The 13,972-nt window shown below is 39.0% G+C and overlaps 1 protein-coding gene across 1 annotated transcript in view; it reads right to left on the reverse strand.

Annotated features, from left to right (window-relative positions):
* LOC309497868 (thyrotropin-releasing hormone-degrading ectoenzyme-like) overlaps positions 1–13,972 on the reverse strand; it is a 75,657-nt gene that overhangs the window by 17,502 nt on the left and 44,183 nt on the right. The window contains exons 7-9 of the mRNA XM_082168221.1: positions 8,351–8,439; positions 6,914–7,047; positions 6,708–6,763 (exon numbers count right to left, since the gene is read on the reverse strand). Coding sequence (XP_082024347.1) covers positions 6,708–6,763; positions 6,914–7,047; positions 8,351–8,439 — 279 coding nt within the window. The remainder of the gene's footprint in view (positions 1–6,707; positions 6,764–6,913; positions 7,048–8,350; positions 8,440–13,972) is intronic.

The following is a 13,972-nucleotide window of genomic DNA, read 5'->3' on the forward strand; positions in this document are numbered from 1 at the left end:
TCATAATGTGCAGTAAGAAACAAAAAAACAGCTTCTCCTGTTCGGCTACAGTCATGTTCAATTTGCATAAATCCATAAAACATAAGATCTCTTCTAAAAACATAGACATTGAGCATTAACAGCACATATCCACCGTCATTTAGAAGAACACATCAAATCCCAGATGTATTTCAGCAGGACCTTGGGCTCTAGTCAAATGAGACTGTGTTTCTAGGCCACACATCGGTGCCTCACCATTTATTTTTGTTTCACGTTATCTGCCGACTTTCCCTTCAGTCTTTTTAGAAACTCCCACAACTTTCCCATGAGAGCGGAAACAAAGAAAAGTGGCCGATATCCTTAGAGCAAAAACACTGGGGAGACAAGACTTCACAAATCTGAAAATGCTTTGGTTTTTGCTACAAGGCTCAGAAATCAGAACGCTTTAGCAACCACGTAATGTTTTGGAAACCCAAGCATCACAGCAAGGAGTTTTACACAAGCGAGCACCTCTCAGAAAAAGTAGAACCTAGTTGTGATCATATTTATGTTCCAGCTTAAAGCCCTTACTCTGACTCATAATGGCAGAAATTAATCTTCATTTCTCATAATTTCATGCAGGGCACATAAGCGCTCCGAATCAGAGGTCAGGCGAAAAAGGAAGTGATCAGACTCGGAAACGGTCTCATTAAATTCCAGAGGACAGATTCACCCAACACACATTTAATTGGGACATTAATCACAGTTACTCACAGACACCCACTGCTAACCAAGGAGGTTTTTAAGATTTCTAGCCAAACTGATTTGCAATAACATAAGCAGGAGACAATTGAGGAGGTGAAAAATTAGAACCTATTTCAACATCTCCATGGCGAAGTGAAGTCAGGATATCAAGAAAAAGGTAAATTAATCCTGTTTAACTGCGAAGAATTTTAGTTCAAAGTGTTTAAAGAGGTTTGTGACTAATTTAGATCAGGAATCTTCTTCTTCATCCTTTGAACAGTCTGTCATAGATTTCAGAAGGAAAGAGAGTCATCAAAATGTATATTGTAATATCTTTGCTCAGCGATATTCAAAAACATCCAAAATATTCATAAAACGAGCTAAATCTAAAATGTTAAAGTCAGGAATAATTGACATTCAGTGCAAAACCAAAGCTGAGTAGCTAACCTCAGGCATGAATACATTTTTAATTATTAAACAAATTATGAGTAACAAAATTTAGCATATGTATATGTGCTTATCTCAAAACATTTTCAAGTTTTGATGTGTAGAATGACTTCCAAACACCTTTGATTGTATCCAAGCTGTCATTAGACCAGTATCAAGCATTAAACTGTGGTCTAATGAGCAATAATTGTATTAAAATAAACAATTAATCAGTCTATAATGATGCCAATGCACGTGAAACACTCATCGGCTGTCTGTTATTCTTTCACACTGATTACATGGAAATATTACATTTATATTGTCAGAATTGATGTGCACACAAGACATGAAGGTTGCGGTTTTGACACAGAGTCAAGAGCTTTTCAGTCTTTACATTAATTACATTGTTTGTGCATTCATTATTTTGTTTCCAAATCTGAGAGAGAGAGAGAGAGAGAGAGAGAGAGAGAGAGAGAGAGAGAGAGAGAGAGAGAGAGAGAGAGAGAGAGAGAGAGAGAGAGAGAGAGAGAGAGAGAGAGAGACGGTGCCTGAGGTACAGATGTAGATGTCCTTCATTGTGCTTACATGAGTATTGTCTTGTCAGACGCATTTAGGGGTATATATATTATAATATTAAAACATTCAAATAGAAACACAATATTAAAGTATGTATAAAATATTAAAGTATATTAAGTGTGGTTCTTCTTCAGGGGGAATATAATGAATTTAAGAACATTGCTTTGCATGTCATTTATATTTAGAGACACTTCCATTATTACCCCATTCTAACAGCAGCAAATGGAATAAGGCCATTTAGTTGATCCTTTCCAAAAAAAAATCCTACTTTTTACTTTTGAATTATTGAAATATTCATTAAAAATAAAAGAACACCTCATGACCATAAAAATATCATGAGGCACTGACGTTTTCCCTATACTGTTCGCAAGCACAGTAATGAATGAGCTGAACACTCTCATGCTTTTTTAAAAAGTGAAAACACACATGCACGCAACCCCCCACACACACACACGTCACTGACATTGAAATAACCCGTGAGTGACATAACAGTCTCCTAAATAAATCATTGACTTTTAAATTAGCCTGTAATTGTAGCTCATTTAGATGAAGCTTGAGCAGAGCATTTCAAGCAGGCCTATTAAGAAGCTCATTCACTGAGACTCAGAGTCAAAAGAAAATATTGGGTCAAAGGAAAAGAATATGGAAAAGTAACCAAAATATTCTCCTGGCACTGTTCTTTAATTCTTTCTGGCAGTTGTATTCGATGTGTTGTATGGCAGAATTGTCGACAGGTGTTGTGATGTTTCACGAGCGTCGCAAACAAAACAACCTTCTGTCTTTACGGCAACAACCTGCTGATGCTAATGTCGGGCTAAGAACAGATCAGCGTTTTTATGGAGGTTCAAGAAGCTGGTGATCAAAATGACTGTTGACAGCAACTGCTAATTGCTTAAAACTCTACATGAAAATTACTATTTTTGCAGTCTGACACTATTTTCACGATTCTTAAGGGGGTCGCACACCGGACGCGCAGCTCAGCGGCGCGCCGCGCAGCGCCACGTCTTTTAAATTCGAACACACTATTCTCTATGAGAGTACACACACCGGCGGCGCCTTTCGGCGTCTGTCCGCGGCGGCTCAGGACCGTGTTCAAAATCCTGCCGCGCCACAGAGCGCCATTTACATAGTTTTATATTAAATTTACATGTATGTGTCTCAAATCGTAGTTAATATATATACGGACCTCACCCTGTGCTGCAATATACATTTAGTTTTATATTTATTTACAGAAATCAGAAAATTGCTGATGTTATCGGATTTTCAGGTGACAGTTGTCCTAGACGTGGCGCGGCGCGGCTCTGAGCTGCGCGTCCGGTGTGCGGCCGCCTTTAAGCACATAATATTATAGAGGCATGCATTTCCTGTTTGTGTTCCTTGTGCTTTTATTTTGTAGTCTTTCAGTTTGTAGTTTGCCTTGTTTAGTTCCTGTTCTTGTTTTCCCTTGTTATTCTCTGCTCACTTTGTTAGTCTGATTTTCCCTGTATACTTCCCTACTATATATTATGTGAAAAATAGTACGCCAAAAGAGTATAGTACGTCGAATTCAATCTGAATATAATATTATATTCTGAAATATGACTGAAATATGAAATAAGATTGTTCAATAAAAAACCTCTGTTGCTCCAGAGAATATTTAAATAACTCTGTGCTTTAAAGATACTTTAATGGAAGATGCAAAAGCTATGCAATTAACCCAATTATTATATTCATCCATTAATAATGCATATTAAATATGATCTTCGGTCTCCAACTAGTCTTCACTAACACTAGCTTTCTTCTTCTCAATTGATCCAGTAATTCATAATGACAATAAAGTCTTTGTGAGTCAGTATTGATCTGAGTGAATGACTCCCATGAGCACCAGGGGCATTTAATTAGGTAACATCCCTCGGGGCATTCAGTTTCCTCAGTCATATGAACACTCTTTATCATCCCAGTAATTTACAGAGAAATGAGACATTTTACACATTGTGATTAACGATGATGCTGTTTTTAATATGCAGGTTGGCATTTTCGCTTCTCGAGAACGTAAGGACCAATAACTACCTCCAAAGATCTGAGCCTGAGGATGAATAAGACATGCTGTTAACATCCGCTTGTTTTTATTAAGAGTAGCTGCAAACTAAAGCAGAGACAAAAATATGTACAAACCAGACTGAAATCAGGAACAAAAGGATTTGCCTTCAGTCCTGTTAACTTTCAATTATCAAGCTCTTCAGTAAACAAGGCCGAGCCGAATAAACAGGCTAAATGAACATGACGTACTACAACACAGGAACAGGTTTCCTTTCTCGGCTCAATATGACACAATAAACACAAGTTTCTCTGTGGGTTTGTCGTCAGTTGACTGAACCTTCGTGGTTAGGAAACATCTTTGGTCAAAAGCACAACTCTCCACATGCCTGTTAAAGCCCCGTCTATCTCAACATGAGCCGCATGAGGCACACGAGCCTGTCGTTTCAGTGTGAAGAACAGCGAAGCTAATGCTAGCAGAGAATCTGACAGCTTCCTCGTTTAGTTTGGTGGAAGAATAAAAATGACTGTCCAAAGTGAATGAATTTTACAATCTGTATAATCAGCACCTAAATTCAATTTCTAAGAAAGTTCACCAGTGAAACTCAAACAGTGATTTGGCTTGAGAAATAAGTTGTTTTGTCAGTTTTGACAGAATATTTCCTTCATTAAGCAGAATGAGCGAGTCCTTGTATCAAACAGAGAGGACCTTAGGGAGAGCAGTCGTTGCTGAAGGAACTAATGGCAGCTTGGCAGCCTGTGGCACAATAAACTCTGTTCTTTCTATCTACCTTTACCGTTCTGTCTTTCCTTTTCTCACATGTGAGTTTCCAGCTAATGATGAAGCTCTGAAGGATCGACACAATGAGACCGCAGTGGAAAGGAGGGGGAACAGAGGTTTTCCCTCGCTTTCTTATTATCCGCTATCGCAGTAACGGCTCAGTGGTCTCACCGCAGGTCTCATCCTGATGAGCTAAAGGCTTTTTCTTCACTAACGCCTTCGGGCTAAAAGAGAAAAGAAGATCGAGAGTACAGTACAGAACGAGAGCTGTATCTGTCAGTAATGAAGGTCCAGCTGGAGTTCACTGGATCTGACTCTTCTTTCTATTGTGATGGACGGCTTTATCAAGATCCTTTCAGGTTGACCAGAAGAAAATGGGTGTTTATTTTTATTTATAATAATCAAATGTCTATCTAAAATGCTAATCAACAGAAAGTATGCTAATTCTCTGGGTCTGATTACTTAGGTCCACTACAACTGAATACCAAAAGGAGATTTAGCATAATACTGATTCCTGCGTCTGGTGATGCAATTTTAATGAGCTTGGAAAGTGTTATGGATTCATAAAAGATGATTTGAAATGAATGCTTTATTTATAAAGAAACTATCTAGATGGTCATTTTGTATCATCCCCCAAAAATTCTCGGCTAACCAGCAGATCAACCGAGATGGATGTTAAAACCAGGAATGAACAATCTTCGAGTCTTGCAACATTTTCACTTTCATACAGATCTGTCAGTCGTGATGTAATCTTTTGAAATCCCAGGAAGATGAAGATCCATTTGCAGTGATTTGTTCTTCTGTAACTTTAGGTAAAAGCCCCCTGTCTGTTCTTTGATGCCTATGATGCATTAAAATGAAGCTCATTTTGGTAAAATCGGGTTTTAGAAATTCACAGTGTCATCCAAAAATGAGGCTTATTATTATTAAGTGCCCATAATGAAAAGATGCGGGTCTAGTTTTGCAAACGTGGGGGGAAATGAATCCTTTTAAATAATAATTATTGAGCTTTCATGGAATGAAACCCGCACCACGAAACACAACAAACAGTGCTCCAGCCAATAACTGGCGAGAAGTATTTGAGGGTGGGGTTTGGGGGTTAGTGCGCGTGCACATGAAGGGGGTGTGTGGAGGAGAGACGAGAGAGAAGCATGAAGAGCGAAGTTTGAATTATGGCCGACACACGACCAAAGAGACGACGTTCCGATGAACAAATTGCAAAGAAGAGGGACAAGGATAAGGAACGCGCGAAGTCCCGAATTTACATCGGAAAAACCCTCGAAAGGTGGCGAGAACTCCGCCGGCAGAAGGGCTTCCAATCCGACATTCAGTTGCTCTGTTTTTGCAGAACAGGTAAATCCATTTTTCTTTCTAAATTGACGTTCATGTTCGCCAAACCAACACAAGGATGTAATTAGCTAGAACTATGCAGTCAGCGTTAGCTTTGGTGAATACAACATATATGTTTCTAGCAGCTAGCGATCAATCTCTATTGTAAATGGTCAAGCAAATTCACAGTAGGGCGACAATTTGTGTGAATGATTGTTTTCACCCACAGTTTGTTATGGATTTGAATGTTCATTTATAGGCTATTGACAACTTTGACTAAATTTGTTTACGCCGCCGCCATTGTTTATGCTCACTGGGAAACGCGAAGCTACGTTATCTTGCTATTATTGCGTCCTTGTATGGGAGCTATAGTTATAACCTCAGGTGGCGAAACGATTTTAAGACAATGTTTCTCTTCTTCTGCATTCTGTTCTGCAATATATAAAAGCATTTATCTAACTTGGTGACATTACACATTGAATGAAGTATCAGTAAAACTTAACTTTGTTTTTAGTGACTACTTTGACTTTCCTTTATGCCGGAAGGGAGGGGAGGGGAGGGGAGGGGAGGAGGGAGGAGACGGGATGAGGAGGAGGGAGGGTCTAGCTAGCCTCCGTTTTGTTTGACAACAATTCGAATGTCAACACTCCCGGCATCACTTAGAGCACCTTTAAAACAGCTCAAACATGTCACTTTAAGCTTTCTCACTGGTAGGTGCACGACCTCCTGAAATAATGTGACAGTTACTGTGAGAATAAAAAGCAGGACACAATAAGTCTGAATAGTCTAGGGGTTTCTGCAGGGGTGTGAAGGCTGTTAGATGGATCTCAGGTCTCAGACTCTCTGAATGATTCTGCATGTAACAAACTGAACCCACCTCGCCAGGTTGAAGACGTCATCGATCAGACCGGCCCTGTTGCCCACGGAGATGATCTGCCGTGAGAGAACAGCACAGACATTTACAATACAGCAGGAAGTGATGAGGAGAATAAAAGGAAGAATCATGACAGAAGGGGAGGAAGAAACACTTTGGATAAAACGGGAGGAGTCCGAAAGTCTGACAGATGTGGAAGAAAGGAATACCTTTGGGTTGCTCATCAGCTGTTGGATGAGAAGTCTCCAGTTGTGGAGGTCGTAGTTCACTCGGAAGTATCCCGTTTGATTGATGTTGCCCAGCAACCACGTCTCGCCGCCCATGTGACCCACTCTGTGATTCTCTATAAATACAGCAGTAAAAAAAAGAACATGAAACACATGTTTAATGACACTTCTGACAGTCACTGTGGCTCAACTCACAAGCAGAAACATGCGGCGCTAAATGATGCCTAGACGCTCAATGACAGATAATATATTCAGATAACAGGAAGTTCATAAAAAACAAAATGTACATAAAGCAATTAAACTGACTGCATTTCTAATGAAATATAAAAAAAGTCACCTATGGACTGATATATTCTACCTGACAGGGAACTTGCAAAGCTTTTTATGCATATTAAGTTGTGAGCACATTTATCATCTTTGAAATGAACTCAGACCTGCACAGAAATATACATTTAGAGACGATGCATTCAGCATTTTGTATGTACAACATCTGTAATCTATTGTGTTTGCCACGTTCTCAACCTGTAATATTCCAGCCAGACCTTGTGCTTTTTCATGGCTAACAAATTCACTGGTTAAGTGCTTTCGAGCGCTCATGGACTCAATGGATTTGCTGTATATCGTGATCCAGGAAGCATCCAACCGTCAGCGGACAGATTTCAAGAGTCATGCGGTGAGTTAATGCATATTAATGGGGTCTCTATGTTACAGTGTGTGTTTCTTTCAAGAGTCATTGTCTCCGGCTCGGTGTCATCTGCATTGTAGCCCTGGTGAGGGCAGTTTTTCATGGAAGGTGAGCAGAAAATGGAGGCTGTTAAATGGTCTCATAATCAGGGGAAATTTCAGCTCTGAGCCACATGGATCGCTAGCAGAGCAAATTCAATTCCGGCTCTTGGAATTTGACTCGCTGTGGCTTCGTCCAAAGAAAATCTGCCTCAATCTCCCAAAGGAGAGGAATGTAATGGAATAGGATTGAATTTAATGATGGTGGACGTGTGGGTGCTGCAACAGTGTGGGAATCACAGAAGAACAGCATTGAAGTGTTTAGTAAAAAGGAATATACGAACATGCATGTCTTGAGAGATGAATTCATCAATAAAAATTAAAAAATTATAAAAAAGTATCTGTCACTGGCTGATAGGGATTTCATGGGTCAAGGACATGACACAAATTTTTTGATCAGGTCTAAAAATTTATATTAAAAAAATCAACTAACTCATACATACAATGACTTGAATTTTATGATGAGCACATTTTTAGTTTCTTCTTATGATTCAAATTAATTTGGACATTTTTGGGCAGTCAAAAATGTCAGGGTGATACTAAACTGTCCTGACATCATAATGAAGGGACATCCTCATTAGAATAATGTGACTGTCTGTGTCCATACGCTAATAAAAGCACTTCGTATAATTGTACCTGTTTTATTGGCGACCCACATGATGGTCTCTGTTGATATGTGACTGGAGTTTCCCACTGCGAACGTCAGCGGTATTTGCCACTGGAAGCTGAAATGAGACAAAGAGAGAAATAACAGATGAAACGCTTCTGTTTGATCTCAGGAGTTTAAATGTCACTGTATGGCGCGTATAATCTGACACAAATGGACGCCCACGATTTAATGGGATTGTGGGATACATTTGTGTATCCTTCTTGCAGGCAGAGTGACAAAATCAGGAGTATCAGATGATTGTGAAGCTCAAAGAAAACCCAGCAGTGTCAAAGCTCAAAGAAATCAGCTTTCATTCTTTCCCAGAGTGCTTTGCTTTCTCTCTCTATCTCTCTCTCTGTCACACACACACACACACACAGCTGTGTATCACTCATCACCCGATCGCTGTCATGTTCTGTGTCGCCACCTCATTTTGATGTCGATTCATCTGTGACTCTATAGCTTTCATGTGCTATTGTGTGTGTATGAACATCTCTAGGTATGAACTCTGTCTGACAGCTGTCACACTGGATGGCCGTCCCTCTTTCAGTCTGTCAAAATGTCTGACACACACATGGAGGAGTTCTGCTGTCTGCCAGCGTAAATTACCCCAGACAACAAGAGTGCAGCTGAGCTGATCCAAGCAATAAATACTGTAACATTATGAGATCTAATGTAAGACTGAATCATTTGAACACGCTCCAAACAAATATTTGAACTTTATTGAACAATTTCCCCCCTTCCTCAGCTTTTTTTATAGGTTCACTGGGAAATTCGGATGATCACGGACAACAAAAGTATATTCTGTGCTATAGGTTTAATGTTCTATTGCTATTTAATGTGTTTTCAAATGTTACAGAATTATGTGAAAAATGACCATTTATACTTGAAGTTGAATGTCTAGTTAATGATCTTCAATTATCAACAGATTGTTAATAACTAAAGAATATGTAAGTTTGGTATTTAGGGTAAAAACATCCCTTCTGTAGAGGCTAAATGCACAATAATTGACATTAAATAGTTGGCTGGCTTTTTCATTTGTTGACAAGACATGGTTGATATGATTTTATATACTTTTTTAATATGGTACAATCTTTTGTTACATTCAAATGGTGAATATCATTATCAAGTTGGGTGTCTACCATATTTAAAAATGCACATTTTACTTAAGGTGTGCCTTTCGCACCACCTGATAACTTGATAAGAAATGACAGAACAATTTAATGCTTAATGGTGTTTTCATGCTTAATCATGAAAATGTCTTTTAAATTACACATCATTTTATCAAAGGTAAAGTGTTTAAAAAACACCATCCCTTCCTTTGGTTAGCATGTTAACATCTCATAAGCCATCTTTTATCTTGAGGCAACATGCTAAAAATCACTCTGACACACACATAGCAACACCCTGGCAACCGTCACAGCAGCCTAGCACTGTGGCAGTGAACTTTACTCAGGCACGCACAACATATTCCTCATAAATGTCAACATTTAGTGATTAAATATGAGAAGAACCGTCTGGATTATTTCATGATGTCAGTCTTGGCTGTGGGGAAAGGGTTGGATCATTAAGCATTTGTGTTAGTTGGAAAACTGACAGGAACGGACAAAATCCTTTTCAGGCTGCTGGTGACTCACCTCCATTCATTCAGGAAAGATGATTTATGTTATTTAATGTGTCTTAATTATGTCTGAATACGCCTCAATTAGGGTTTTGTGAAAAGACAGACCGAAATCTCTGTTATAAAACAATATGGGAACTCTTTACTTAAAGTCTTTATGTATAATGCATTAAGGAATTCATAATTGTAGTATGTCTTTTCATAAGTAACTTTAAACAAAGTTAAAACGCATTATAATATTTTTAGATCCCTTAGTTCACCTGAAATTGGTTGTTGGTCTTGTGTTTTAATGCATTATACTTTCTAAAGGCTTAACATAATTATTGCAATGTGGTTACAATTATTCAAAAGTCTATACAATGCATTGTAAGGAGCATTACAAGGCATAATCAATGCATTAAAGATACTTTTACTTAAAGGTGCTCTAAGTGATGTCACGCGTTTTTTAGGCCAAAACATTTTTTGTCACATACAGCAAACATCTCCTCACTATCCGCTAGCTGCCTGTCCCCTGAACACACTGTAAAAAAACACGGTCTCTCTAGACACCACAGGCTCCACAAACGGCAACAAAAACAAACTGGGCTCACCCGCACCATGAAACACAACAAACAGTGCTCCAGCCAATCACCGACAAGAAGTACTTGAGGGGTGTGGTTTGGGGGTTAGTGCGCGTGGACATGAAGGGGGTGTGGAGGAGAGACTAGAGAGAAGCATGAAGAGGGAAGTTTGAATTATGGCCGACACACGACTAAAGAGACGACGTTCCGATGAACAAATTGTAAAGAAGAGGGACAAGGATAAGGAACGCGCGAAGTCCCGAATTTACATCGGAAAAACCCTCTAAATGTGGCGAGAACTCCGCCGGCAGAAGGGCTTCCAATCCGACATTCAGTTGCTCTGTTTTTGCAGAACAGGTAAATCCATTTTTCTTTCTAAACTGACGTTCATGTTTGTATGAATTAGCTAGAACTATGCAGTCAGCGTTAGCTTTGGTGAATACAACATATATGTTTCAGCTAGCGATCAATCTCTATTGTAAATGGTCAAGCAAATTCACAGTAGGGCGACAATTTGTGTGAATTATTGTTTTCACCCACTGTTTGTTATGGATTTGAATGTTCATTTATAGGCTATTGACAACTTTAACTAAATTTGTTTACGACGCCGCCGTTGTTTATGCTCACTGGGAAACGCAAAGCTAACGTTATCTTGCTATTATTGCGTCCTTGTATGGGAGCTATAGTTATAGTTATAACCTCAGGTGGCGAAACCATTTTAAGACAATGTTTCTCTTCTTCTGCATTCTGTTCTGCAATATATAAAAGCATTTATCTAACTTGGTGATATTACACATTGAATGAAGTATCAGTAAAACTTAACTTTGTTTTTAGTGACTACTTTGACTTTCCTTTATGCCGGAAGGGAGGGGAGGGGAGGGGAGGAGGGAGGAGACGGGATGAGGAGGAGGGAGGGTCTAGCTAGCCTCCGTTTTGTTTGACAACAATTCGAATGTCAACACTCCCGGCATCACTTAGAGCACCTTTAAAGTGTCACCAACAAGATTTTTAAAGGCGGCAGAAACGGCTGTAAACAGCAGACACTGGAGATGCTGGGATGAAAGTTTATATCGCAGAGGATATAACTTTAACACAGTTGAGAAGACATTATTCATAAGCTGAGGCTATATGAAGCCTGCTGGGAAACTGTATTTAAACGCATATTTTTATAGGGAGACTATAGAGATAGATCCTACAGTAGATGAGCGCCGATAACAATACTTATGAATTCCAGCGATAATAGAAGCATCTGTGTGTGTGTTAAAATGAAATCAAACAGATACATTTACATAAAACTGTGTTCATCAGTGGGATTGAACAAGAGAAGAAAGCAAAAGTAAATTAAAGTTCTCCACAGGCTGGTAATTTGGTGGCTCATGTTTGTTCATTTATGGAAGCGTCTGTTATCATCATCGTTATTTACATCCCTCAGGAACTTTGTGTTATGGCCCAGAGCTTTAGCTAAAGCAAGAATGAAGAGTTCAGTCTCTGCAGCAGACGGGTAAAGTGTGTGAGAGATGAGACATGTGGGCATCATTTCATGTTTATGGAACAAACCCGTGTTTGTTATCTACAGTGGCCAAGAGAGCTCAATGTGCTGCAACTGAAGAAAACACATGTAAATAGAAAAACACTCGCAAATTAAGAAGACATCTTCATCAGTTTCACAACACACATGTGCTCCAAATACTCACAACACAACCAAATACAGAAACGCGCTGCAAATACCACAACAGAAATGTTTTCAGGTGACCCCAATAAGTGACGAACCCGGCTGGGACGCAGTTTCACACCAACCTCACATACATATATCTGCACACTATAAGACTATATAAGGCTCAGATCCACATCGGGACTGTAAATAATTCACAGGAGTAACTGCACGTATCCAACACAGTCAAGTCTGCAATGGGAAAATTAATTTGTGCCTTCAAGCACTAATAAGTTGTTTATATTCTCCATGACATCACCTCAGCACAAAATCTGTGCTGTGAAAAATCCAAACAGAAGTCAGGTAAGATACGAGTGTAAAGGTGTTAATGAAGCAACATTTCAGCTCCAGACTTTTTACACTTGTGAAAATAACAACAGGATCAGCAAACTATCTTGGACGTGCCAAACGGTCCTTTGATGATTCCAGATAAGGTGTGTTGAAGGACAGCGTCATCATTTCAGGTATAAACTTTTATGTTTATATTATATTTAATATAAACATAAAAATATTATATTTTCTAATATTTACATTTATGTCCACTTTCTAATGATTTATTACATTTTACTAACTTAATACTGAGGTTTTATAACTGAGATGAAAACTGTAAGCTTACTGCTAATACGCTAATAACAAGCTGATGTAAACAATAAGATTAGCTGTTAGTGATGGGGACGAGACCGCCTATGCCGAGTCCGAGTCAAGACCGAGTCTTTGAAGGGTCGAGTCCGAGTCGAGACCGAGTCCGTTGGTTTTCAAATTCAGTCGAGTCCGAGTCAAGACCGAGTCTTTGAGGAAGCAAGTCCGAGTCGAGACCGAGTCTTTAGGAGTCGAGACCAAGACCATAAAAACATGTCAGTTTTCATATTCATGATTTAACATCACCCCAGTTAATAATCAACAGTTAGGCCTACTGACTAAGCTAGATTGGGAATTGTTTAGAGGAGCAGTCTTAACGTCTTAATATGGACTATGCTTTTACTATCATTAAAAAAATCCCTACCACATGCATCATCTTCTGCCTATTTTTCTAAACTGCTTCAACAGTGCTGCTCTGTCATCAACATGTTAAGCCCACCCTGACTTTTTTAATCATAGTTAGGACATGCAGAGCAAATTACATTTTCTAGTGGTATGTATTCTAGTGGACTAGTGATGGGGATGAGACCGCCTATGCCGAGTCCGAGTCAAGACTGAGTCTTTGAAGGGTCGAGTCCGAGTCAAGACCGAGTCTTTGAAGGAACAAGTCCGAGTCGAGTCCGAGAAAGCAGAAATCGGTCTCGAGACCGGACTCGAGTACTACATCACTATTAGCTGTAGCTTTAAGCGTCTGTGACCATTTCAAATACATATTTAGCATTAAATACAAATTACAAGATCTTTACAAAACCCTTACTTTGTAAAAACAAGCAAAAAAAAAAGTGTTATCTATTTTTATAATGCTAGCATGCTAGGCTTCCACTGTAAATGCATTCATATGTAAATGCTTTACAATAAACATTTTCAGTCTTTTTACAAACTGAAGGAAGAGTTCAAATTAATTACTGTGGTAAGAAATAACAGACCAAATATGATGTAAATACAGCTGCTGTTGTATTTAACCCAAAAATATTCCTTTAATGCACGTTTGAAAAAAGAGGTGGATTAGATGTGGATTAGCGAGCTCTTTGCTAGCTGGATTATGAAGCTGCTTCAAGAGAATATCAAAGTGTAGCAA

This window comes from Leuciscus leuciscus (assembly GCF_965113295.1).
Source record: "Leuciscus leuciscus genome assembly, chromosome: 4".
Lineage (NCBI taxonomy): Eukaryota > Metazoa > Chordata > Actinopteri > Cypriniformes > Leuciscidae > Leuciscus > Leuciscus leuciscus.